Here is a 27,854-nt window from a genome sequence, read left to right as displayed (position 1 = left end):
CATGTTTTAAAAGCTTGAATTCCTATTCCCTGCTTCCCTCCATCCCAAGCCAGGCCTTTTTCCCCGCTGTGGGTGTCAACCATTGGCTCATTTTCCCCCCAAACCAGCAAAAAGAGAGCTGTGAGTTCAGCACTGCTCCATTTCACAGGCTGTCAGCCAGGCAGCCAGTGCATGCACGCCTAAAAGTCATTTCCAACATCAAAACCAAGGATGCGCAGGAGCATCGCGATGCCTGCCCCAGCCCCTGGTGAGCGGCAGAGCCGCAGGCAGAAGGTACTGGGACAGCTCCGCGCCCACAAGGACCTGTTGCCTCTATTTATATCCTTCGCTTTCTGCAGGCAGTGGGTGGTGATGATCGGAGTGCTGCTAACATGTCCCTTGGGATTCTCCAGCAGGAATTTGCCCGGCTTCTCGTGCCTGATGGTGCCAGCCTGAAGCATGAGCAGCAAGCCCAGGGCACAAGGGGTGGCCTGGCATTGGACAGGGAGGAGAGGAAAGGTGGGTAAGACATGGAAGAGGGTGGGGGGACACCTTGGCCATCGGGGAAGACAGGGGAGACCCCAGCCACCACCACAGCAGCATCCTGATGAGAAACGCGGCACTCGCCTGCTCTTTTCCATTCTTTATTTCAACGATCACATTCTCACTTTGGTCACAGCTCTGAAAGGTTTTTTCTCTTCTCTAATTTGAACCCACTTTCTGTAATATTATAAAATTATAGAAGTACAGTAAACACTAGTTAATAATAAATAGGTATTTGTTAGTTCACAAAGTTAAAGTGCTTTGAGAAGGGATGTAAGAAGCTCTATCCTAGATTCAGGAGGGGAGGAGTAGTCTTGGAAATGTAGTGCAGTAGGAAGCTCTGGCCCGTTGTCCGTAGTCTGTGGTCATGAGAGGCACGTGGCATCTCTCCCCCTTGCCAAAAAGACCCCTCAGGCACTCCTGAGTATCTCCAAGTAGGCACAAAGCAGGAGCTGTGCCACTGCGACAGGTTATTGGAAGCATGAGATATGATGCCCCCTCCATTACATGGCCTGAGGCTGGGGTGTTTTGGCAGTCAAGAGGGCTGGGAAAGGCTTGGACAAGGGGTGGGATCACCCCTTGCACTCAGGCATGGGGAGAGCATCCTGTTTTTCACAGTTGAGTCTTGCTTGGAGACCTCAAAGCCCAAGGGAAGCAAACCCTGGTCCTCCCGTCCCCTCACTGCAAGGGAGAGGGGCAGATCAGCTGTGGGGACAGCTGCAGCCCCCCCCACACCCATCAGCATGCCCTGAGATCAGCAGCCTGCTGCCTCTTTCCCTGAGGAAGCCCGGTCCCTCTCCCAGAGGAGAGGTGCTGGGAGCAGGGGCTGCCTGCTGCCCACAGATAAATGCCCTTAGCTGCCTGCAGGATTTGTGCGTTTAAAACTTCTATCCCAGGGCCTCCCCAGGTTTGGTTTGGGCTCTGCTTCCACCTTCCCTTCTTGTCCCCTTTGGTCTGTCCTTCCCCACACCCCAAATCTAGTCATCTTCCGAGGCTTTTCCATGCAAAATGCTAACTCTGTACCTGTCCTTGCCCGCAGGTTTCCAGCGCTAGTTCCCAATCTCCCTCCCATGTCAAAGCCAGCTGTAAAAAAACCAAAACAAACCCAAAACAAAAACAAAACAAAAAAAACCCCCAATCTCTAAAACCCTTCCAGAGCCCAATTCTCCAGACCAGAAGGGGACACATATGTGACACTGGGAGCATTCCAGCTGCTTGCCAACCCAAACAGACATTAGCCACTAAAAACTTGGAGGCATCAGTCCCCCCTCAGAGCGAAGCACAGATCAACCAGTTAGAGAGGCCAAAGGGCTGTCTCCTCCTCTTCATCACATGCACGTTCCCAAAGAGAGGAGTCATCGTGCCCTGAGGATCAGTGCATGCACATCGGCAGAAGTCCCCTGAATGTCCGCACCCAGGGTAGGCTCTGGACGATAACCAGTACAGAGCTACCAGTGCAGGCTCAGGGGGAGAGGCTGACACCACTCCCTTCGCGCTGCTGGGTACTGTGAACGTCCCTCGCCTGCTAGGGAACCCCTTCCCTCCCTGTTCCCAAAGCCTGCTCCATCTGGCCCTGCAGTTGCATCTTCCTCACCATGAGTCTTCAACCAAGGCCAAAGATGGAGGGGTTGCTGCCCAGGACCCCTTTTGGGACACTCAAAGATTAATGTCCAAGGTGTGACTAAGAGAATGGGGATCTCGTCTCAGCAGCAGACAGCAAGTGCAGGAAGAGTGGCAGCAGTGAGGATGGTGGGAACATAGTCCTCTTGTGTTCAGTGGAAGAGCTCCACCAACACCACCATCAGGAGCAGCTGCAGCCAAGAGCCAAATGTCATGGTGGCCTGGCCCTTCTGGGACATGAACTTGAGCCGGTTCACCAGGTGCTCTTTCACCAGAGCCTGCCTGAAGCCGTCCTCCTCCGAGATGCAGACATAGTGGCCGTAGTGAATGTGGCTCACGTTCTGGATGAAGTGGAAGCAGTCCTGCTGGGGGTGGGTTGTGTTGCAGGTCTTGATGAGGCTGTTGTTGTGGTACCAGTTGTAGGTGGCATAGTGGGACTCAATGGGACAGTTGAGGTAGTAGCGGGAGAAAGGGACAACTGTGATGGTCTGGTAGTCATCTACTAGAAGAAATTGAGAAGAGGGGGATGAGACAGGCATCTCCAGGAACCACAAGTTTGGAGGGAAGAACAGTTGGGTCGATGGGGACATGTAACACGGCCATTTAATGACAATGGCAGGGTGTGACCCACGCCTGGTGAAGTCCATGGGACTCTTCTCCCTGGACATCAGCAAACACAGAGTTTGAGCCCTCTCATCCAGCTCAGAAATACATTATCTAACGATTAACTCCAAGCTGAGACTTGCTTGGCGTCTTGGTCTCAGCATGGTCATTCCCAGTTCCCCAGCAACGAGTTGCAACACCTGGCACAGCCCGTACAAAGACCTGAGAATCAGTCACCCTGCCCCAAACGCCCCCTGGATAAACGGTCTACAGCTCAAAACCTTTACATACCTTCCTTAATATCCCCCTTTTGGCACTTTCCTTGCCATTCGTCCAGGTTCAGGTTCTGACGGACCTCCCTAGCAGATGGGAACAAGCATTAACAAAGCACTAACATCAGGAAAGCAGCACTTCAGGGCTAAGAAAGGAATCGCCCATACAAGATGTGGTGGATCAGATAAGGAAGAAAGTTTAAACACCTACTACTAACCTGGGTAGGGAAAAACACACCCCACACCCCCACTCAGGAGGTTGGTGGATGACAAACATGAGACCCAGCAGCTCACCACCATCAACCACTTTAAACAGCATCACAACCAGAAGAGCTACACACATTTCAAACAGCAAAAGAGGGGCTGAGCGCTCAAAACCCATTGACCTCTCCCTCCCCAGAGCAAGGGTGCTGCAGGAGGGACAGATCTCTGCAGAGGAACGGCTTTTGGGGACAGCACAGATGCCTGCACTGTTACTGCCTGGACACAATGGGCTCAACTCTCTCTGTGATGGGAAGATGGCCTCAAAACCATGTGCGGCCCTGGCCAGGAAGGGGAATACTGTGGGTCTGGGTATTTCTCACATGAAAGCAACCAGCAGAAGGTGATAGAGAAACAGCAAGCTGTCAGCGCCACGTACCGGTTTAGATAAACTGACTGACAGCTCCCATTGAACCACCCGCAGTATGGGTCCCTCGCCAGCAAGCAGCTGTCACAGTTGTTGCGATACACCCTGCACATGTCCATGGGTATCTCCATAACTTTATTTGTTGAGCCGACATACAGCATCGCCTGCAGAAAGGAAGCAGAGGGGCTGATCATCTCAGCACCGTGTCCCAGTGCCACCTTCCGAGTGTCTAGCACTTCTCCTGCAGCTTCACTGTGATACTGGGGTGGATTTCACCAGCAGGGCTGGTAGGTCTCCAGGCAACGCGGTCATATGTCCTTATCACGGGAGGGGAAGCAGCCATCCTTCCCCCACCAGCCCTGTGTATAAATAAGTTTGCTCCATCAGTGACAGCAGTGTCGTCACCTCCAGGATGGAGCACCAGCGCTGTCTGAAAGCTCATCTGCCAGCAAGGCTGGACAACGAGAGGGAAACTGCAGGGGGAGGAGAACACTGTGCTGGGATTTGGCCCAGGGAGCAAACAGCCTCATTCTTCCCTCACCTCCAGAGGAGAGGAGGTGTCTGCAAAGCTCTGTTGCCCACTGACCACACAGAGTTACCCAGGACTGGGGACATCAGCCCAGGTGTTAGGATTTAGCAAAGCATGCTGCAGGACCCCTCACAAACCCACCCAGAGGCCACTTCCAGATCCAGGGGCTGTCACAAAACTATCTGTCCCTGCCTCCCCTACTGCCTGCTTTTAAAGCTACAGCCTGACCCACTGTTTTCCTTTCTATGGAGCAGGCAGAAACCCACCCTCTTGTGGTCCAGGATCATGGACTGGATCGGGTCCTTGTTTGGGAAGACCTGGAGCTCCATGATGTTCTGCACCCCATCCGGCAGCTCCACAATCTTGTGGATGGATCCCTTGTCTAGAAAGAAAGAGGGGAGAGTCCTGATGAAGCATGCTGAGAGCAGAAAGGCAAGGCAGAGGGGCTGCAGGCATAGGTGGTGAAACCAGGCAGAGAACCACCTCTGCCTCCAGCCCTCGCTGTGGCAGACAATACCCACTCTGCAGAGCCAGGCTTGACTGGATTCCTGAAACCAGCCACCCAGAGAAGACAGGACTTTTCTCAGAAGGAGCCTGCTTGCTCTGCTAGGAAATCATCCCCCAGACAGTAGTGTTTCCCACAGCAGAGCTTTGTCATCCTCCCAGCCAAGAGCCACAAGGAACCCATTTCCCATCACCCTTTGGGACCTGGCTGCTTTGATGAGCTGCGCTGTAACTGGCCTCAGCAAGAAAAACCAACCACTCTCGAGCTCTACTCTGCTTTGATCACTGGCCTGTTCTTGCATGAGCCTCATCTCACCACTCGCCTGAGGCTGAAACTTGGGTCTTTGCCTTTCTTTTTTTTCTAATTAAACTGACTCCCCTCCCCAATTCATAGAATCATAGAATGCTTTGGGTTGGAAGGGACCTTTAGAGGTCATCTAGCCCAACCCCCCTGCAGTGAGCAGGGACAGCTTTAACTAGATCAGGTTAAATTAAATGACTCCAAACTGGTGGTTTAAGAAAACGAGTCAGTTTGGTGAAGGGGTGGAAAGGCAGATCATGAGGAAACAGGGCTCAGGAATCCTCATTGTTTACCCTCTTTTAGTACTTGCATGGTTTCCCCTTCCCAAATAGTCATTCCCTTCTCCACCATCAACCAGGGGGAGGTGAAAGATGTGACCCCAGGTCAGCCAAGGATCAGGAGACCCCCCAGGTGCTGGCCCTTCCCTCCGCACCCGGCCCAGCGAGGGTGGGCAGCTACCCTGCCAAGCCCTTCATCTTGGAGCAAGCTCCCTGGCGGGACTCTGCAAGGCGTTAGCCACATTTAAGCTAAGGCTTTTGGCAAGATAAAAACAATCTGAGCATGCGTGGGCCCTAATCCAACCCAGGCCACCTACTGAGAGCCGTCTGCATTTTTTTAATCACAGATTAGGAAACAAAAGCCCCAGAAAGTCCCTCCACAAGTGCCAGTGAACAAATCCCGGCACAGTGCAGATAAAAGGGATGAGCACAGCTGTAGGGACCAAGCCCAGGGAGGGAAGCAGGCAAGAGAGGGAAGCACTGGGTTAGGGACCTTTGCACCCTCTGGGCAGCGAGTAGCTGCACTGCATGGGAACCCAGGCAGTCACCTGACTGAGCTTGCCAGCCTTTTGCTCTCCATCCTGTTCACCTGCAGCTGAATTGCCTTGGCCCAGCTCCACAGCATCTCCAGCTGCCCCAGGACCGCCAGCAGCTGTGATCAGCTGGCTGTGTCTCCGGCCAGAGGTGCTGGCCTTGCAGGAAGTCTGCACTGCTGCACTAGAGCAAGCAGACACAGGAGATGGAGTGGGTCCCTTTGCAAAGGATTTCTGCTTCATAGTGTAAAGCTGCACCTGGGGAGAGCTGTGCTACCCCTCCCTTGCCCTAAAAACATTTGGCCTGAGACCTACCACAGGCTGAAGCAGCCCAATTGGGTAAATCCCACTTGCTGGGATTCTGCTTTCAGCCCATCTTTGCCTATGCAGACAAATTGGATGTATTTAGCTGTACTGGGACTTGGCAGCTCTTTTCTGCTTGACAAACATATGCCAAGCTGGGAACACAGCCCCTTGCTTCGCTCTGCACTGGGAGTCTCGTTTGCTTCCCTTGGGTTCCCTGCCCCTGAGGGGAAAGCAAACACTGAAGAACTCCCAAGGGAATGGTTGCCAGTACCTGTTGCCAGATAAAGCACGTTGTAGCGGCGTCTGTTACCCACAGAGACCTCATGCACCCCAATCTTCTGGTAGCGATGCTTGTTGTGGAATAAGGGGCTCTTGGTGGGGGAGAGGGGCTCCACCCGGTCCTCCACCTCCGGATGGCTGTCGGCTATCTTGAAGGTCTCACTCGGGGTGTGCTGTCCAGAGGAAACGCACTGCGGCAAGAGGGGACAAAAGCCACCAGAGTCAGACAGGTCCCTGAGGATGAGGCTCAAGGGCAGGAGAGCAAGGCAAAGCACAGCACAGATACCTCAGCCCAGAGGATGCCCAGGCACAGCACACAAGCCTGTCCTGGGGGTAAACACAAGCCCTGGGGCTGCTGTGATTGTGCTCGTGCCAGGTCCTACCAGTGATCTCCCCTGCAGAAGTCGCACTCCCCTGCAGTGCCTACAACTTTCCCCGCTGCCCCAGCTCCCACCTGGCCGCTCAGTGGTGGGACTGTCCCCTCACCTGCCCCAGCTACTCTGACAACTGCAGTGGCAGAGCAGGGACTAGCCCTCCTAGCCTGGGGAGGCCTGTCCACTTAATGTGGGCATCTTTTATCACTCACCTGCCCAGGCTTGATCTCTGGGTTGGGACCATTATAGCCTTTGAGTTTGGATGTCCGAAACACGTTGTCAATGTCCTCAAAGGAATAGACGCAAACAGCAGAGCTTCCCCTGCGGGCAACAAGACAAAGAGAGGGTCAGGGAGACACTGGCCATCACCACTATGGCTGGGGCATGGCTGTGTGCATTGCACCTTCGCTGACCGGATCCACTCTGGCTGTTTTCCACGCACATGCCTGCCAGAGAGACTAAAGGGCTGAAAGAAAGGATTTGGCCCATGGGACAGGACACCTCCCTGTTTTGCAAAGACCCTCACCAGGTGTTTGTGAAGAGGCCGTAGACTTTGGAGTGCCGCCAGTTACTTGCTGGGACAAAGAAGACATCTTGCAACCAGTTGAAGTTGCCCTTGGTGACTGGGTCAACACAAATCAAGCTGGCCTTCAGGAAGGTGGTCCACTTGGAAGCAGAGAGCGAACCAGTTCCCCCTTTATCTTCCTGGGGGAGAGGGAAAGCAGGGAATCAGGGTTTGGCACAGAAGAACACAAAGTCTCTCCCTGTCCAGCATCTTGGATGGATAACTGGGGGATGCTCCAGAGGTATATTTGATGCTGGTCACTGCAACAATCATGTACCTCTCTAACATCCCAGTGAGACAGAACAGGGCTTTCTCTCCCCTACAGGCAAGATGGGAGCCAGAGGATGGGAAGGCTAAAGGACATGACCGTACCCCATACGAACTCTGTGGCAGAGGAGAGAATTGAGCCAGAGGGGCCAAATCATGTGCCGATAACACCAGGTGATCTGGCATGTCCATTTGCCACCCCTGTAACACTCTTGCCTCCCCACCATACGCTGTTCTTGTGGTACCTTACACAGCTGGGCCACTCGGGAGATGTTTCTAGGGGCCTCGGGACTCTTATCTGGGTTGTCTTCACGAAAGAAGTAGTAAATCTTGTCCTGGTGAGGGTCTTCATGCCTTAATGTGGTGGCTTTGACAAACTGAGGGTCTGAAAAGGGAAGTGAGCCATCAGAAAATCCTGGCCTGAACACGCACGTTTCATCTAAAAAGCCACCAGTGGGGACCAAACCAGTGTGCTCCGCAGCTACCCGCTCACCCTCAAACACGATGAGGGAATGCAAACACCATCTGTGCTCCAGGCAAAGGAGAGGTCCGAGCCCATCCTCTACACCTGACTGGTGCATCACACTAACAACCACTCTTCACAGGCCACCTTCCCAGTGCATTCCCCTTCCTCTCCCTCCTGCCCAACTCCACGCACCTGTTCCCTTGAAGGCCAAGTCCCCAGAGCCCAGTGAAGCCTCAGCTGCTTAGCAGCAAAGGAAACCTGTCCTCCTTTCTTGTGCAGTGGAACTATTATCATAGAGGAAGGCTCCCACAGTGGGAGCAAGCTGCACTGTTGTTTGTATTTGCTGTGGAAAACCCAATGATGCTCTTCCTATTAATACACCACTGCCATAAAGGGCATCCCCAGCAGCAGCAGGGTCCCTCTGAGTATCATTAGTTGGCGTCCCCATGGCAGGGAGTTCTGTGTAAGCATAGAATTGGCCTCACGGCTCTGGCTCTATCAGTTTTGCTTGCTGGTGCCTTGGGTTACCCCCTCCATTGCCTTACATGCACAAGTTCTGTATTGCCCTTGTGTCATTTTGATTTGTTTTTTTCTTTGGCCAGGGGTTCAATAATCTCTCATTTCTCAGTGTCACTGGCGAGGCTTGGGGGAAGGCAAGGTAATAAGCTCATGGAAATTGAGGAGGGGCCTTTCTCTCTATTCCCCACCCTGTCCCATGCACAGCCCAACACATTCCTGCCTCAGGGTCTCACCCTGGCTGGGGATTTGGAAAGAGTCACTGCCCGGAGTGGAAGTTGTTCTTCCTGTTTCCACCACCGCACAGCAGCTGATGGGCACCTTTACACAACCATATTTCCTTCCAGCATCTGACAGGGGACTTGCCGCCCATTTCTCTCCATTTCCCCATCTCCTCACCCCGAGCAAGAGGAACTCACTTGTCTGTTGTTTTGTCCCAGAAGCAAAGAGATGAAATTCCCCCAGCTGGCAGCAAGAGAGCTGGAGGGAGCCCCTGGGTCCCTCCTCACTGGCATGGTGGACAGGGACCAGATCAACCCTCTCCACAGCTCTAGGAGTGACCAAACCCAAACAAGAAGCTCTGGAGCTACACCCCAGCTGGGCAGAGAGGATGTACCCCTCCAAGCTGTACTGCCTACTTACAGCCCACAGTTGTGGACTGACATAGAGTCCAACTGATCTGGCTGGTGGGGCGAAGCAGCAGGTCCCACGCCTTCAGGATCTCCCCCATACTTACTCTGCATCACTGTGTCGCTTGTGTAGAGCTCTCCACCCCCTCTCACTCGACGGAAACGGGGTATCTTGCCATTCTGCTGGCTCTTCTTGATGGTGGAGTAGATGTCATGACCTGTGGGACAGGAAGGCTCATTTGCAGCAGGCTGTTTCTAGAGCAGGCAGAAGGGTTTATGAGAAAAAAAACCAAAGAACTCTCTGGGCACATGGACTCACAGAGATGGTGAATAGAGGTCAAGAAACACAGTCCTCACTGCCTAGGACTGTGCAGGCCTGGCAGGACTCCCCCAGTCCTTTTTCTTAAAGAGTGGCAGGGACAGATTCTTGCTCTTCTTCTGGGAAGGATGCTCATCTGTCCCTCTGCCAGGTCCACAGCAGTGGAGTTACTGCAGGACTCTCCTTCCCCACTGTTTCCATTGCACTCTACCCTCCTGCACAGAGACTCAACCTCCATGAGCCCTGGACAGGAATAAACAACCTTGTGCTCTGTCCTGGAAGGATGTGTGTTTCGATGAGGCAAAAGCAAGAAGCACTAAGGCTGATCACCAACTAGAGCAGAGGGACAAAGCCCTTGGAGCAGCCTCAAGATGCCCCTTTTTGTTAGAGAGCCCTGCCTTCCTGCACAGCACTATGACTGAAAATACGTGAGCAGTCAGACTTACCATCAACGATGACGAGGGTATTCGAGTCAGGGGTGAAAGGAGCAATACCTCTCCCATCCCATGAAGTGCTCTCCTTTCTCTGCGTCTGGGTAAGGACAGAAATGGTCCCTAAGTGTGACCGGTTCAGGGAAGGCAGGGGAGCCAGGTGCCCACATCCACCCTTGGGGCAGGACAAAAGCAGCTCTCCTTGGCTTGCACAGCCCAAAAGAGGGAAGGATGCAGCCCATTGTTGAATGGGCCAGGCAGAGACCCTGCTGCAGGCAGAAGACAAGGAGAGGGGGGCTATGACAAGTGAGCACAGAGGCGGCACGCACTGTCATGATAAGCTCCTTGAGGAAGCTGGCATTTGGGCATTTCGGAGCACTCTGAGAAGGAGTGGGGGGGATCAGGGCACCATTTTACAGATGGAGATAACACGAAAAACAGCAAGTGCTTTGCTCTGGTCCCATCACAGGTGGCCACAACATACCAAGTTCCAGCAGGTGGGAGCACAGGCACCGGTCCCACACACTAACATCCCATCTCCATACTTCTCCACCAACGTGAGGTAATTTTTATTGTCCTCCTGCAAGAGAAAGAAGAGGAACATGAGCATCTGTGAATGGCAGAGCACAGCCCCACAGCTCCAAGCACACAGTGCTGCCAAGCACACTGCTATATGGCTTCTTAGCTTTTTCATGGGTCTTAAAACCAGAGGAGAAAACTAGTATCATGTCATCTGATCTCCTGCTCCACAGGCACTGGAGGTCTTCACCCAGAGAGAGCACATGAGGAGCATACACAGTTCCTTCCCCAGCAGTCCTTCAAACTCAAGCCCTCCAACTGTCACCCACCCAGCTGTTCCACATGCTGTTCCACCACAGGTAGGACCTACCAAACTCCCAGGCATCATGCACTGTCCTTCATTTTTCACTGGGAAGTCTTCCTAGGATAAAAGAGAAAGAGAGATGCTTCAATTCCTTCCCTCTAAAAGCCAACTGATGTGGGCTCAGCCCTATGCACTACATGCCAGTCACTCTCTTCACAAGAGGCAAAGGAAGCATATCATGGACTCACATGGGCTGCAACACAGCCCTTTTCCCCACCTCAGCATTTGAAAACCCTTGAGGAGGCTGGGCTGGACTTCTCAGGCCCTCAAGGTAATGGGGAGAAGTGGGGATGCAGGGCCAAAGCGGTAGGCATGACTGGCAGCCAGCCTGGGCTGCTCTCCAAAGGATTTTGGGAGAGGATCTGTCATTGTGGGGAATGGGTGTTCAACAGTGGGTGGTGGTGTCCAAGGGCTGGGACACATGAACCACACTGTTCCTGGGAACAAGAAGGGAAGTACCGGGGCCCAAAATTCAGCAACTGACTTGTCTGAGAAGGACAAGAAGGGATCATGAGAAACCCAACTGGGGGGGTTTCCTGCTGTATTAACTCAGTGCCCAGCTGATCCAGAACTTCCTGCTTTTGAGGAAAAGCAGCCTAGGCTACAACAATGGAAAGGGATGGTAACATAGCTTCTCCTCGGTGACATGAGTCTGAGCATCCCTTCTCACGCTGAAGAAAGGGTCCCTAACTGGAAAAATCCTCCCTCCAGGGCAAGCAAAGACCTCAGGAGGATCACAGCCTGGGAAGAACCCACCCATGGCTAGTGTAGGAGACTTCCCCCTTGCTGCAGCCATTCATCATACTGATGCTGCAGCTTCCCAGATGGATGGGGCAGGCTGGACAGAGACCAGACCCTTCCAGGCCTGACTTCACTGCTGGCAAAGACACCGAGCAAGGTATCTAGCATTTGGGCTGAGAGACCAATGCTGGACATCATCTTATATGGCTCCAGGGCCAAACTTGTTAGCAGAGCATCCTTACCGTGTAGTTCTCATAGGTTGCAAAGTCATAGTAATAAAGCTTTCCCTCTCCCCCGATGTAGATGGCTGAGCTGTTTTCTTTATGATAGAAGACTGGGTACTTCTCACTCCTGGGAAATGCATACTCTTTCACACCTAGGAACAGCACAGAGGAGACACTTGTCAGGGGAACCGCAGCTGACTGGAGAGCACCTGCAGCCAGCTCAGGCTGACCAACTAACTCCCTTTCCATGTCCTTGGTGTGAGTGATGAGAAAAACAAGGACATGGGACTGGAGGCCCTCTGGGATGGCTGGCCCAGTGCCAGGCAGGCAGGGAAAGGCAGCTCCCGGGCTCAGAGCTGAGCTATTGTCCCTTGGTCCCAGAGGCAGGAGAGCTGCACAATGGAGCAGCCCCTGCCTGTCCCCTGCAGGGCTGGTGATGGAGAAAGAGGAGGAGGAAGGGAAATTTTGCTGCAGGAGCTCCTGCAGGAGAGCAGAAGCTCAAAGTGACTTAGAACTGGCTCTGCAGCAGCCAAGTGAGTGCTGCCTTCCCACCTGCTCAAATGGCCAAGAGCCTCCTGCCTCCCAGCTTTGAGAACAAGGGCTCCCTCCCCTCTCTGGCCATCCTCTGACAACCACCCCAGGTAACTATCTCATAGATTTGGCTCCTGCACCCTCTTGCATTTGACACGCCTGCAGCTTTTTGTACCCCACTTTCGGACTGTGCACGTGCTTAATTGGAGCTGTGAATTCTTACGTGGCTGAATGGGAGAGGAGCTGCTGCACTGCCTTGCAGCTAGGGGGTCAACCTCCCCATGACCATGGGGTAGATCATCTCCTACCAGCCACAGCCCAGCATCCAACTGCACTGTCAGCATCCCACCTCCGAGGGCCAGGAGGGATGAACAGGGTTTGGAGCACATGTGACAGGGGAAGGGTGCACGTAAAGCCGCAACTCATGGGCTCCACGCCCCAGACATGAACAAAAAGTGAACTGCAAGACCTACAACCCATGTCACAACTGGTTCCTGCAGATAGGAAGCTTTCCAGGCCCAGCTGGGAGGAAGAACTGCCTGTCCTCCCCTCTTTCCTTCCTCTTTCTCCTTCTGACTTTTCCAGCTCCTCTTTCCTAAAAACATCCTCCCTTCCTCTCTGCATTGCCAGCTCAGGTGTGGGAGGCTGGCCCTGCACCACATCACAGTTGTGAGCTTCCTCCCCTGGGGCTTTTGCTATCCCTCAATGGGGTCCACTGGTCCTCCATCTCTCTCTGGGATGGTGCAGGTCCACATCTGGGCAGCTTTGAACAGCTGTGCCAGCACCCAGCCCCACAGCAGGGTTCGATGCATGTGGCACATGCACTGCCATAGGCTACCCTGTCCCCTACTGTAGTGTGCAGCAATGACTTGAAAGGGATTGCTCCTCCAAGAGGGAAAAGTTTCCTATCAGGACTGATCTCTACTTAGTGTGACAGGGCACAGCGTTTTCATCCCCCCCTCTTTTCCCTTTTCCAAAGAAGAGAGGGCCTCTCTCCTGGCAAGTGCTGCTGCTCCCAGCAGACAGACAAAGGCTGCGTATGCCTCGGGAACTGGCTGCCTGCGCAGACGGGCAATTAATCAGTGGCACGTGTCCCTCTCTATTTATAGGGGCACTTGGCAGGACAGGCAAAGGACAATCTTTGCACAGCCCAGCGCTCCCCCTCTGCCCAGAGCATACTGCGCAGGGGTGCCGCCAAGGCTCTGCAGAGCCAAAAGTAAAAAAGATGCATTGAGGCTACTGAACGCCTGCTTGATTTGCGGCTTTTTTCTCCACTTCCGTATACTGGTCGCCACCTCCTCGGTGTCTCTAATCCCTGCAGGGTTAAACGGCACCCAGCCAGCAAGGCTTTCCCATCACCGGCTTGGCTAACAGCAGCTGCTGCCAGCCACTGCCTGGTGATGGGAAAACCTGCCAGACCCACGGGCACCTCAGCCGCAAAGAGAGAAGGTGTGCCATGGTACAGAAACCATCACTGCCCTCCAGCCCCCAGCTTCTCGCTAGCGCAACACCTCTGGGCTGCCCTTCCCCTGCACCGTGGGATGGAGGCCACAGGGCTGCACGGCAGCAGAGAGGGATTCAGCAGTCCAGACCCCGCAGCCCAGAAAGCCTGGCTGGATGGCAGTCCCTGCCCACTCCACGTCCCCACTGTCTCTCCTCTGCCCAAGGACTGGGAGAAACTCCTGAGCATGTGCTTTGCCTGCTGGAGAAGCTGGCATCACATTCAGAGTGACTGTGCAACTCATTTGCCTAACTGGTCCTACAATTGGGAAGCCAGAAGCCAGCTGGGCATGCCAGCTAGCCCAGGGCATCTCATCAGCCACAGACTCAGTCTATGCTTGCCGAGGAACAGAGGACTAATCCCCTTTCCACCACCCCCTCTTCCCAGCAGTCCTCAAAATCCCCCTCTTGGCCCAACCCGCAGAGCAGGCAGGCAACAGCCCTCCCCCCCCACCCCCAGGAGCCCCTAAAGCCCTTCTCCCCCATCCAGCTGCCACTGCCAGCACAACCCACCACCAACATGCTGCAAGCAGGTCTGGCTGGACTTCAGCAAACTTTGCTCTTGTTTTCAAACCTCCAGCCCAGCCCCTAAATTTGCTGCTAATCCTGGAAAATATATACCTGCATCATCCCCCACTCCTCTTCCTCCACCTCACCCTTTTGCACACTTCAGCCCCACATGCTCCTATTACCTTTGGTTTTGTTTTGAGGCTTTTTCACAACACTGCCTCTTAAGCTCAGCTCTGAGAGCTGTGCCAACCTGCAAGGACACACTTCTCTCCAAACAGCCAGAAACAAATAAGCCCAAAACAATAATTTGGTTGGTGCCAACATATTATTTATCCTACTGCTCCCTGGGGACTGAACTGAATCACTAAGCTGAGAGTAAACAGCTCTGCTAGCCAGGGCCCAGAAGTGTGTTCGCGGCTCCAGCACTGATTTAACTTCATCTGGAAGGGAGCCTTTTAAAGGTGTTTCTGTGAGCGGGTGCTGGGGTCCCCATGCCTCTGTGTCAGCCCTCCGGTTGACCTGCTGTTGTGGTTTAACCCCAGTGGCAACTCAGCACCACACAGTTGCTGGCTCACCCTCCCCCCTGGTGGGATGGGGGAGAGAATCAGAAGGGCAAAAGTAAGGAAACTCATGGGTTGAGATAAGAACAGTTTAACAATTAAAATAAAAGAAAGTAAAATAATAATAATAAAATTGTAGTGAAAAGGAAAACAACAAAAAGAGGAACAAAACCCAGGTAAAACAAGTGATGCAACCGCTCACCACCCACCAACCAGTGCCCAGCCTGTCCCCGAGCACCAATCGCTGCCCCCCAGCCAACTCCCCCCAGTTTCTATATTGAGCATGACATCATATGGTATGGAATAGCCCTTTGGCCAGTTTGGGTCAGCTGTCCTGGCTGTGCCCCCTCCCAGATTCTTGTGCACCTGGCAGAGCATGGGAAGCAAAAAAGTCCTTGCCTAGTGTAAGCACTACTTAGCAACAACTAAAACATCAGTGTGTTATCAACATTATTCTCACACTAAATCCAAAACACAGCACTATGCCTGCTACTAGGAAGAAAATTAACTCTATCCCAGCCAAAACCAGGACACCTGCAAAGCTGGCCTTCGGCCCCTGCTTTGCCTTAAACAGCTCAGCTTAAGCAAGCAGTTTGATCCCTTTCACCCCTGCTTCTCATCTGGCAGGACTGGGGGGGGGAGCTGCCCTGCACCCCCAGACTGGGAGGCTGTGATATAAAAGGCTTCAAGAGCCAGGGATGATGAGGCAGAGGGCATCTAATGGCCCACACTATGTCCCCAAAGAAGGGGACATGCCTCTCCTAGCAAGTCCAAGGCTGCTTTTGACACTGCAAAGAAAGGCTCGCCCCCCTGGAAGGGGGAAGGCATGACCCTGCCACCACCCTCCCTCTGAAATCAAGTCCAAAGCTTCAGAAGAAACAGGGCTCATTTCCAGAGCCTCGCTAACCCCACCGAGTCCCTTTGCCTGGCATTTACTGCAAACCCCGCCGTCAGCACACGTATCAATGGCACAACTGTCAATTGAAATGCAAACCCCAGTCCAGAGGAATGAATGGGAGAAAGAGCGGCTTTGTCTTTTGCAGGCGAGATGGAGAGTACCACACCAGACTGAAGAAAAATACTATTAAATGAGGGAGAAGGAGAGAGCCCAGTGCATCTCAGAAGGATGCCTGTGGGGTGAGGCAACGGAGGGGGTGGGAAAGGACGAGGGAGATGCTCTGGATGAGATGAGGGCAGGGAGGCCCATCATAAGCACACACAGAGCAATGCAGGTAACAGATGAAGCAATCCTGCTTCCCATCCGATTGCGACATAGGGTGAAACGGGCCTGCCTCCCTAGACACACCTTGAGCAAACCTGGCTTTAATGACATCCTGAAGGGCTCTCTGGCTCCCTTTGGGTTCAGGACCCCCCTCCAGAAAGGCACCAAGAGCCTGGGCAGAGCCTGGCCCTCCCCAGCACCACAGCGAGGTCTGATTCCCAGAGCTTTGTGCAGTGGGGTGGGGAGCGTGCCCCCCACCTACAGAACAGATGTCCAACTAGAGAAGCAACGTGGGTGTGCAGCCTCATTGCAGGCAAACTCAACAACTCAGCTCTCATCCTGGCTGGAGGGCTGACTCAGCTATGGTGGTTCTTCTCCCCTTCGCACTCCACCACTCCCCAGTCTGGCAGCTGGCTCCAGCATCCCAGACACTCAGCGTAGTCACCGGCTTGCACGGCCCCCAGCACCAGTAGCAGGCAAGTCTTTGCAGGCCTACAATTCACTGATGCTGGGGGAGGACTGCGTCTCCCTAAAATGGAGGTTATGGTTCAAATCTGCTCTGGTGCCAGCATTTTAAAATAAGACACTGAAATAAAGCTTGGGAAAAATAAAAAGGGAAGGAGGATGAGATAAGACCCCACTGCTTCTTGGGAGTGGCACTGATGCAGATGAGAGGCAGATCCTTCACTTGCTGCTCATAAAACCCTTGTTAAGTGGGACCCCCCTTGGAATATGAAGGGGGGAAACCAGGCAGGGTACGCGGTTTACCTGCTCGCTGGCATTACCCGCTCTACACCACAGAGCCTGTCTGCCCTGGGCGGGGGAAGTTCCTTTAGCTAAGCTGCCTGTGTTCTTCCAAACTCTCCTGCTGCTGCTGTACAATGAGGACACAGGTCTGGGCCACCTGCCAAATGGCAAAATGGGATTTAAACTGGTGCAGCGCCAAAGCTCACCACCGTGGCAAGCACAGCCAAGTCTGCCAGGCAATCCACCTGGCAGCCCCAGGAACTCTTCTCACTATAACACGTTATAACGCTGTCAGTCGTCACTGTCACATGTCCTACCCTCCCTGGCACGACACCGATGACACTGCCACCTGCTCTGCTGCCTGTAGGTCTGACAGTGAGCACGCTCCTGCCTGAATCATGCACTGGTCAGATCCTTTCCTGGTTCCCTCCTTCTCCAAACAATTTCTCCTTTCCCAGGTTTTATTTCTTCCTTCCTTTTTGAATAGACTGAACAGATTACGACCTTGATAGCAGCATGTCTCTGCTGCAATTCAGCTGGCATTGGCTCTGACGGCAGAAGGAAAAGCTGCCTGCTCGATGCTGAGACTCAAGGACTGGCAATGCAGGGGCGTCCCCGGGTCTTGTCCCCTACACCTGTGGGACCATGGGGGCCCAGCCATGAGTCAGGACTGACTGTGTGCTCCAGGCTCCTGCACAACACACCGCTTTTGGGAACATGAGAGCCGTCTCGACTCGATGACATCGATCCCTCTTCCGCTCCCATTTCCCCAGCACATGCAGGATGCATGACAAGCAGCCAAGCATGGGCAGATCAACTGCTTTCCTTTAAGGGCCAGGAACATGATTCAGGTCCACTGCTTAGTCACCCACTTTGGGGTCAGGACTCCTGATCCCAGTCCCAACTCTGCAGTGCAGTTCCAGTTTCACTACTCCCTCAGGCAAGACCAGGCAGATGATTCCTGGATTTCCTACCTCCTTGGCCAGATACCAGCCCAGGAGCCCCACCAGCAGATGGTACCCTCTAAGGGGAGCGTGGGAAGTCACAGCACCCAACCCCAGAGGGATGGAGACACCTCACAGGGCTGCCATGGGTCCCCCTCCATCCCTGGGAGAAGGACTGGACTGAACCAAACTGCTCCCATCCAAGAGCTACACGCTGTCTGTCTCCCCAGCTCCGCTGCAGATGCCAGCAAGAACGAAGCTGCAGGTTTTTTTTAAGATGATCTATAAATACCTAAGTTGAGACATTTCGGAAGGAGGAAGTATGCCTCCAGGGAGCTGCTGTGCTCACGGAGTGGCTATGTTTTCCCTCCCCCGTGACTTTGCCCAAAGGGAAGCAATGTGACACAAGGAAACCACAGTTGGACTGGGGAGGTGCTCCCCAGAGCCCTGCTCACCCGCCAGCCGTCCCCTTCCCAGTGGATGGACGCCTAGAGTAGTCTGACAGGCTTCTGGGACCCAGCAGATCCTGCAGTGACAGGGTTTTTTATAAGAACAATTTGTCTCTAGATGAGACGACCCAGGAGGGACGCTCTGTGGGGGTTTGTTCTGACCTGCCACGGAGTAAGTAAGGGCTGTGAGTTGTAAGGTCTCCAACACACCACCAGCCAACGCACCTCACGGAAAACGATACTGTTTTGCGGGAGGCATTTCTGAGAAAGGGGTGAAAAGGCAATACAATGTGGGAAACCACTTGCTTCTCATTGCTCATGAAAAAACCTGGCCTGTTGTTCCCTCCTCTCCTCAGTGTACACCACCAGCAAGCTGCTGAGGGATTTAGCTGCACCCCTTGGAGCAGAGATCCTTACAGCCACCTCTCAGCACTGGCAAAGCAGAGACACAGGCTGAAGGATCACCCCTTGGGGAACATTGCTCGGTGTGTGGGGCAGCCCCGCACCATTTCAGTTCAACCTATGCTCCAACACCAGTCATGTCTCAAGGAAGGAAAATAAAAAAAAAAACCACCCACACCAAAACAAAAACCAGAACCAATACAGCCCTATCCCCTATAAATTTCTATCCTGGACCCCCAAGAGCTCCCTCCGGATCATCCTTGTCCCCCTTTCACTCCCTCCCTGTCCCCTACCTATTCAGCTTGGCACAAGGTAGTGGACTGGGAGCATGGGCCATGATCATGTGCCCATCAATCCAGTGGCCGGTGCGTCCCAGAAGGGGTTTGTGCTGCCTGCCTTCCCCTCCCGGTCTCCCCTCTCCCCTGCCACCTTTTCTGGATGCCTACAGGGACCCCCCAAAACTCCTGTGCAGCATTAATCTGCCACGGGCCAAAAGGCATTAGTGAGCAGTAGTGGAAACCAGGCAACCAAAAAGAGTGCTAAAAACGTCTCTTGATGAAGTGGACCAGACAGTCACACGTGTTTCCTGCTCCTTAAAGCCCTCCGTGCTTTCCTAGGGGCCACGCAGCTCCCTGCCACAGAGAGAATCCCAGCTTGTGCCTGTGCCCACCATGAGAGCCTTACGCAGCAGCCATGCTGCTTAAATCTCTCGTCTTCCTGCCCCGAGCAGAGAGCACAAGCAGGAAAGCCACTGATGAAACACAGGCATACTCATTTCTAGTACCGACTGCCAGAGTCCAAGAGCAGTCACTGGCTGTGACCAGCAGCTCTGGAAAGGGCAGGGTCTGGAAAGCAGATCGAAGAAGCCCTATTGCAGGCATCAGTTATCTCCTAAGTATTTCATAACTGACACAGCTTCTCCCACCGGGGCAGGGAAGGCCCCTGGCCAGGTAGGGCAGCAATGCTGTGAGGTTAGAGCAGCTGCCTTTGCTTTAGCCAGCCACTCCCACAGATGGATCCCAAGAGCACGTGTGTGCCCAGAAAGGATAGAGTAAGTAAAATGGTTTCCCAGTGAAGGCAAAGTGCTTTCACATCAGCCCAGGGTGGGTAAAAGCCTTGACCGTCATTTTCCCATGCCCTCCATTCTGCAGGAAATGTTGCAGTTTGGTTCGCAGAAGCAGCACAGCTCAGAGCCAGGGCTTGGGCTGTGTGCTGCTCTACTTTTCGTTCTCCATCTGCGACCATTGTCCTTCACATGGAGAACCAGTGAGCCCAGCATTGGGCAGCACAGGCAACCCACAGGAGATTGGAGAGTATCAGGGGGGCATGCAGCCCTGAACCCTTGGCTAAGGGGTCCATGGGCTTGTGGGAAACCCAGAAGAAAGAGAGGTGTGAAAGCACAGAGGGGAGACATGCAGCTGGGAAGCCCAGGTTACTCAAACCCAGACCTAATTGCCTTACACATTTCACTCCTCATTCTTATTTTATGTTCACAGCAAGTCAGAGCAACGGGTTTAATCTGTTTGGTATTTCTCATCCTGTCTCCCCCAAGACAGTCTGGTGACAAGCAGCATTTAATCATCTGCCAAGAAGCCTCACACTATCTTTTCTCACACCCCTCCCCGACTGCTTTCGACTCCCTCTAAGCACACCTCTAAAGCAAAGAGCAAGGCCATGGATATATCAATAACATCTATATCCTCTCTGCAGCGGGACTTTTCCACCCTCACCCAAGCTACATTCCCAACTGCCACCATACAACACTGCTTGCCTCTTCTCTGGCTTCTTCCCCAGCCGCTCCTGAAGACCCTGCAATCACGGGGTGCTTGTGCGGCTGCTTTCTGCTGCCCCTGAGAAATCCCTGCCATCAATAGCAAAATGCTCCAGAGCAAAGGAAACAATTCAGCCCACATTATCGGGGATATATCCTACAAAAGCTCTCAGCCTGCATACAATCCAAATGCCCGGGAGGGCCGCGCTAGCACAGAGGAAAGGCTCAGGCTCACAAGAGTATACTCGAACTAGACAAATACCCTTTTTTAGAGTTACAGTAGAGAAGGCAAATATTCTGGCACATTAATGATTTCCACTCTATTTCTGGTAAGCTCCGGAGCATCTTGGCAGCAGACAGCAGTATTCAGCACAGGGATGAGCGAGAGCAGGAAGAAAGCGAAAAAAAACCTCTCGGTTTGGTAACCCAGCTGCTGGGCCATGGGCATGCCTGCTCAAAAGCTCTTCTGAGAGCTATGCAGCCTATATCCCCTTTGTGAGGGGCCTTCAAGCCAGAGCGGGCAGCAGTCCCAAACGCCCACTCAGCAAGCAACAAAAGAGACCCCTAACCTGCAGGCAGGAAGAACAAGCCTTGACTTCAAAGCCTCTGCCATCAGGCAGGGCTTCGTGAGCACAGGCAGCACTGCAGGGCTCCGCTTACCCTCTACAGGCTCGAGCCAGAGGGCTTCACTCTCCAGGAAAGATGGATTTCTCCTTTTTAAACACAAAATGACTATATGACAGGCATGGCAGTGTTTTCTATGCATGCTAACACATTACTAATATCCCCTGGCCTCCCCTGCGTGCTCACCCCCCCGCAAAATTATGCAGCACTGAAGCCTGTGCCACTGCAAGATGAGTCCAGAGCCTTTGATTTCACAGGTGCAGCTTGTCATCTAGCAGGTACATTTTTCCCTACTAGCCCTGAAGCCAAGCTGCTTGCTGCACCCTACGGATTGCAGGTGCTAAATTTAGAGCCAGGTTTTGTTACTTTCCAAAAGCCGTTCTCTGTAATGACAGTCCTGAGCTGTGCCATGTTCCTGCTGGAAGCTGGGGAACTTTGGCCTGTGATTATGGTATTTTATTATACGGTCACTGGAACGACAGAACAACAAAAGGATTCTTTTAGCAGGAGAGCTGCTCTCTGGAGAGCATGGCTGCCCCTCCCACTAGGAAGATCAGGTTCCAGAGACTGATTTATCATAAAAAGCCTTCCAGAATAAAAATCATCCCGGGCACCTCTATGCACACCCACCAGCAAAACAGCCGCTTCACCTTTTAGCTTAATTGGCAGCCATCTCCCACCTCCCTGCTGCTAGTTAGGGCAGCCGAGAAACCATTCTCAGGCACATACCCTCTTCTCCCAGCCCAGTGGAAGCTATCCAGGAGGTGGGCATGGGGCAATGGGACCTGTGCAGTCCCCCGTGGAGCCTCCAGCCTCTGCAGAGGTTTAAAGGTGGGAAGAGAGATCTGTGGCTCCAGAGTGAGGATGAAGTTTCAGCTCCCTACAGAAAACAGGTGAGATTACACATGCAGCAAGGGGACTTTCTTGCTAGAGAATCTCACCAGATAGGTAAGGGCCCTGTCATGCTCTTTGCAGCCCTCCTACCTGCTGCTGTAGGCTTCCCAAAGCCTGTAACAAATGTCAGCTAGGTCTCAGCCCTGCAGCCTTCTGGATTTGTGCCAGGGAAGGCCATGCAGACCTTCCTAGCATCCCCTTTCTGCCTGTTTGACCCCCAGCAGCGGGAACACACAATATCCATTCTTCTCACGTCCATCTTTGGCTGCAGCACCGCATTAGTCAGACTTGGAAAGCCAAACCACCACGTTACAGTCAGTCGTTTGAAACCAGACACTCAGATCAGACTTTCCAAAACTTGCATTATCCAAGATACGAGCAAACCCATGGCCACGGTTGTTGTGAGCAGCCCAAGGGCAGGTGTCTGGCTAGGACTGTCCATGCATTCCTCAAGGAAACTCCTACAGCTCCTTAAACTTGCAATGCCCTCTCCCTCCCAGTCCACACATGCCTGATGAAGGAGACTAATTTAACCCAAGTGGATAATTAGATGCAGAGTCATTGCTGCAGGAGAATGCTGACACCAGTCAACAGGGTTCAAACTGCGGACTGGATATTTATAGCACTAGAGAAACAGAGCTGTCATTAAAGGCAATATTGGGTTTATTATAGGAAGCCTGTTGCTCCAGACTTAATCTGTGCTGAAATTAGTAGAGATGGTAGGAGATGCTTCCACATCCAGCTCCTGTGGCACTCTTACAGCATTTCTCTGTCATACCAGACACCAGACGCAGTTAGACACAGCCTGCTACACCAGGTAGAGCTGGGATTGAAAAGAAAAGAGTGTCCAACAAGTCCTATTCTTGGAGCAACCAGGAATAGCCATACATCACAGGATGTAGCGCAACAGGAGACAGCTGGCTGCAAAACAAGCAATTTCCTCCTTCCAAATCACCTTCCAGCCCTTTTTCTGGATACAAGCTTCTTTAAAAAGCATCTCATACTCACTACTTAGATTTAGTTTGCACTCAAGTACTCAGGCTTAGATTTAGTTTGTTCTACTTTAAGGCACCGAGACAGACTATATCAACTACAGAAAACCTTCCCAGGCCAATTTTCTGCAATTCTGACCCTGAATCACCCCGAGGGCAGGCACAGAGCTGGGCAGTGGGTCAGCAATTTGCCTCTGGCTCTCTTTCCCAGCCCTGAGCATTTCAGTGCAGCAGCCACAACTTTCATTAGTTTGCCCATGCCTGTTGTTTGTGTCATGCTCTTGCAACAGGAGGTGGTTGTGATTCACTTGCTTTGTTTGTTTGGTTTGTTTTTCTTTTTCAATCTGTGCAGAGCAAAAAATATTTTCAACCAACATTTTATGATACCAGCATCACCCACCCTGTGAAAATGAGCCGTCTGCAGAAAACAGCATTGCTGGGAAAGTGAAAAGCTTTCTCCTGGAAATACTGATGCTCGAAGAGCTTCATGTGAAACTGTCCTACAAAGATGTTTCACACCTGTGGGGACCGTGGCTCCTGAGAAAACAGTGCCACTGCTACTGAGGAGTAAAAGCTGGTGCTAGCACCACAATCTCTCATTTTGCCACCACTCCCCATCAGTATGAGTTTGGCCTCATCTCTGGTCAGCTCTCCTCTTCCTTTGCTAGATGAACACAGCACTGTTGCACCAACGGGCATGAAGAGCTCCTAGAAGAGCTCTCACCGGTGGGCATGAAGAGCTCCTAGAAGAGGTCTTACAGCACGCAGCGGTGCTTGCTGGCACAGTTTTCCCATGGCAAGGAGAAACAGCTGAGCTTGGCAAAGCCCAGGAGCTACTACGGGCAGTGTGGACAATTTTCCAGGAACTACTACTATGGGCAGCGTGGACAATTTTCCAGGAACTACCATTTTGACTTCCCCCCCCCCCCCTCCCCCCCCATGACCCAGGCTGGCTAGAGCCAGTTTAACCAGTTGAGGCAGCCAAGGGTCAAGTATATAACCTTCCTTTTCCGCTGTGGGACCTGCTTGTCTCCTCTGAGCTACACATCAGCTCAGAACCCATCCCCTCCAGCTTCCAGACTTATCTGTTAATCAGAAAGAGGGGAATAATTACACTGCCAGACCTCACCCTACCCCAGGGCATAAATGCAGCAGGCAACCAGCCAGGGGCTGTGAATTTGTCTTGGATCTACACACATGCAAGTAAACAGGGACAAGACAATCTTAACCATGGCAGGAGCTAAAAATTATTCCTGTTCTGCATCAAAGGCCTCAGGCTCCTTGTGGTCCTTACTGCACTCCTCTGCTCTCCCAATGCTCGGTGACTTTCCAGTCATGAGACAGCCAGCCTGGGATGCCACCCTCCTGCTCTGTACAGAGGGGCTGTATCTGCCTGCTCTGTCACCCGGACAGCTCTGCCCAGCCCCGGGACACAGTGGTCTCCATCTCTGCAGATGGACCAGAAGAGTAAACACCATATCTGTGCTGACAAGCAAAAGCTCAGTGTGGGATGCGAATGCACCTTTTTCAAAGCAAAGCCCAGCTGGTCAGCATTAGCTAGAAAAATACACAGAGGCAGGGGGAGGATAGAAATAAAGGGGAAGATAAGCAAGAACACAGCGTACAAGGTTGAAGCACTTGCTTCTGCGCCAGCCCAGGCTGCTAAGGCTGAACTCACTCCCACTCTGCAAATCTCAACAGATAGGGAACTTGCGATTTACAATCTTCCTTCGTTAGGACACTGGTGAGGGTAACAGCCAGAAGAGACCCTGACTCATCTGTGTGCTGCAAAGGGGAAGGGGGAAAAGTCCTTGTCAGTAAAAACGATCTTAAGCACTTCAGATATGACCAGTGGTCTGGAGCTGACCTTTGCTCCAAGTGTCTTTCCCCCAAGAGGAAGAAATCATGCAGAGTCAGACATGCTTTCAAATAACTGCTTACCCAGCTGGACCTGAGAGCCAGGCACCTGTGCCAGCTGCTGGGAGGGCTCCAGGGATCCCTCACACTGCCTTTGGTGGCAAACGCTCCCAAGCACACATTGAAACGGGGCTGATGCTGGGGAAAAGCGTGCCCCTTCCTTATACCCTCCTGCACTGCACTGCAGCGCAGCATCAGGGAGGCAAAATAAAGGCAGAACAGCAGCTGCGGCTGAGGCCTCGTGGCTGGCTTTATACGCACTGCATTCATAGAAAGGCAGAGTTGCAGAGCATGGTGCTCCAGCCACCCTCCGCTGCAAGTCCAAGTCCCCAGGACTGTGAAATTACTTAAATCCAGGCAGCTCCAAGCACCGAGACAGGCCAACTCTGTTTCTTTGTCTTCAGACCTGAGCTCAAGATCATGCCACCTAAGCCCAGCTACATTTTTTTTCCCAGCTTGCAATGTCCCCACACCTATTTCTTGCTATGAAACTGGACAATGAGGGACCACGTGGCAAAACAGCATAGTTCAGGCTGCCTGCAGCGAGGCCAGGGCTCTCTCCTCATGTCTGGCGGGGTGCTGGCAAGCGGAGCAAGGCTGAGAGATGGAAGGGCAACTGCAGCTTTGCCCAGCACCAATTTCCTCCTCTCCCCCAGCACCGCAGCCTGGGGAGGGATGCCACCCCCATACTCTTCCCTCCTGGAGATTGCTCGGCTCCATCCAGCACCAGAAATACCTCCCTTTGCCCACACAGCTGTAACATCTCTAGGTATCTTTGCTGAGGCTGCCATACCTGGTGCTAGCGATGGGCTGTTACGTGTAAGAAATTTAATTATGTGAAACGTTGCCAGCTCCCACAGAGCCCAGGGCTGAGGCCAGCGCTGCACCACAGCAAATGCAGCACACCAGGCCCAGCCCCGGCATGACCCCCCATGCAGATGTCCCAGACTGCTGCTCTTCTCCATTCCACTTCCAGCCTGCAGGACCAGGACTCGAGCCACAAACCAAGCCCTGCAACACCATCACCCCCACGGCGAGGGATGAGCCTCTATATGTGGATGCAAACAGCAGCAGTGTGCTGAGCTGCAGGCTTTACTAAAGATGCTGCATGTGCCTTTCACTGTGTCTGGAGCATTGGGAAAGTTAAACATTGTCCATCCCCTTTGCCCATCTGATTTCTTCACCCTCCTCCAGAGCCTCCTCTCCATCCTCCTCCTCACCCACAGACCCACTTCCTAAAGGGTAGAGGTTATGCCAAGCAAAATGCAATCTGTTAAATAGGACAGGAGTGACTCTTAATGAGTGTACCACCCAGCTACCTCTGATACCTCCCTAATTGAAATCCCTCTCAGCCTGTGTCCCAGCTAAGCTCTCACTCAGAAAAAGAGAGAGAAACAGAGATAAGCTTGAGCTTGCAGGGAAGTGTCCTAACACTAATTGGATTTGGTTTTTCTTGGTGACAGAGCCTTGCTGTGTTCAATGCCAGGAAAGCCACCGTCTGACACAGATGCAGGGAAAGGCCAAATGACTGTACTGCGTGTGGATGCCAAGCACAGCCCACGGAGACAGGTGGAAATCAACCACCCAAGCTTGCTCTTCCCCCTCAGCACAGTTTTACTCCAGGACCGGCATTTCCAAACACACCAGACCCCTGTAATTCAACTTTTCTCCACCTCCCCTAAGCAGCAAAGGGGAAACATCTATGGAAAAATACGTGAACCCCCCTCCTCTGTTCAGTCTCGTGCTCCATGCCTTCTCCCCCTCTTGTTTTCTGAGCCCCTTCATGAATAAAACAAATGACGCAATACCAGGAGCAACCTTTGACTGCCCTCCCTGCCAGTGTCTCTCCCTTTTGTGCAACGGGCAGAGGCCACCTCCAAGCCATGCACCCACCGCCCTTCCCTCTGCTCCTGGCCCTTCATCCAGAGGCGGCAGTGGGCCTGAAGGGCATAATAAACAACGGCACAAGAATAACAGATGGCGCAGAATAAACCACGGGAAATTCGTGTCCTCTGAAGTTGTCAGCAAATAGGAAACACAGAGAAGCTGTTGTACTGCAGAGCAGCGTGAGATCCGCAGCTCAGCTGAACCCGTCGGCTTAGCCAAACACCAGAACCACTGGGGACAAGACGGGGTCTTTTGTTAAAGCCTCCCTGGAGGGTATTAATCAAAAAACTGGGAAGACACATGATAAAACCAGTAAACGTTAGTCTGTTCTTTCCAACACACGAAGCTTGGGCTGTGCTCTAAGCTTGCTCCTTGAAAACATTTCTTTGTTCAGTTTCTAAGATTGGATCTGATTACAAGTCCTTGTGTGCCATTTCAGATGTATATATTTTCTCAGAGAATAGTGATCTTCTGCAAATATTTACTCACACAACTCACTTGCAGCTAACAGGGTAAGGACATCAGATTAATAAGAAAATTAACTATATTATGCAAATACACTTCTCCATTTCTCCCTGCAAGTTAGGGGAAATGGTTACTGTGTCTGTTTCAGGGCTTTTGACAGCCTTTAATATACCCAGCTTGTAGGAAAATGGTTTTAGAATATATAAAAGAAAAGACTTGGCAAGAACATGGATTTAAAAATTCAATTAAAAGCAATCAAGGAAGCCAGAAGCCCCTTCCTGAGATCACACGCAGTTTAGCTCATTTTAATGAGAGCCAAAAGTCTCCCCAAATTGACAAAAGAAATAAAAGACCACCAACTCTTCTCAAAAGACAAGGCATAGGTAGAAAATACACGGCATAGGGAGTAGCAGACACTACTGCTGCTGCTGCGTCTCAAGATTGCAGCCAACAGCAGCCCGCGACTTACCTTGCGGAGCTGTGATGATCCTGGGGTTCACCTTGGAGTGCCCCGCTGCCCACATGCTCAGCTGGCTGGCCCACAGGGCCACGAAGAGGGTAACGGGTGACCTCCTGCCCATTTCTACTTATTCAGCGAGCAGAGACCATGAGCTTGTGAGGCTGACAGCTGCATCGCTTGCCTTATACA

General features: G+C 52.6%; 1 protein-coding gene across 2 annotated transcripts; it reads right to left on the bottom strand.

The window, feature by feature from the left end:
* Nucleotides 1–1,828: 1,828 nt before the first annotated feature.
* On the bottom strand, nt 1,829–27,854 carry SEMA7A (semaphorin 7A (JohnMiltonHagen blood group)). Of its 2 annotated transcripts, none has more exons than XM_009480239.2 (14): nt 27,675–27,854; nt 11,809–11,942; nt 10,832–10,882; nt 10,427–10,522; nt 9,958–10,042; nt 9,300–9,410; nt 7,827–7,966; nt 7,276–7,454; nt 6,962–7,070; nt 6,368–6,566; nt 4,441–4,556; nt 3,658–3,809; nt 3,037–3,104; nt 1,829–2,644 (listed from the first exon to the last, which is right to left on the bottom strand). In XM_009480239.2, the coding sequence occupies exons 1-14, from the start codon at nt 27,784–27,786 to the stop codon at nt 2,295–2,297; spliced, it is 1,902 nt and encodes a 633-aa protein (XP_009478514.1). In that variant the 5' UTR covers nt 27,787–27,854; the 3' UTR covers nt 1,829–2,294. The 2 variants fall into 2 exon arrangements, with proteins under 2 accessions (XP_009478514.1, XP_075569964.1); XM_075713849.1 differs by having other exon boundaries at nt 1,829–2,641.

The sequence above is a fragment of the Pelecanus crispus genome, chromosome 7 (assembly GCF_030463565.1).
Source record: "Pelecanus crispus isolate bPelCri1 chromosome 7, bPelCri1.pri, whole genome shotgun sequence".
NCBI lineage: Eukaryota > Metazoa > Chordata > Aves > Pelecaniformes > Pelecanidae > Pelecanus > Pelecanus crispus.
Note: the sequence above shows the minus strand (reverse complement) of the source record. Positions and strands in the feature narration are given on the sequence as shown.

Coding starts and splice junctions, on each gene's coding strand:
- SEMA7A (XM_009480239.2), bottom strand. CDS start 27,786: ATGGGCAGGAGGTCACCCGTTACCCTCTTCGTGGCCCTGTGGGCCAGC. Junction 10,043..10,426: donor CTCCCACCTGCTGGAACTTG/GTATGTTGTGGC, acceptor GTCCTTACCCAG/ACGCAGAGAAAGGAGAGCAC. Junction 2,645..3,036: donor AAAGGGGGATATTAAGGAAG/GTATGTAAAGGT, acceptor AATTTCTTCTAG/TAGATGACTACCAGACCATC.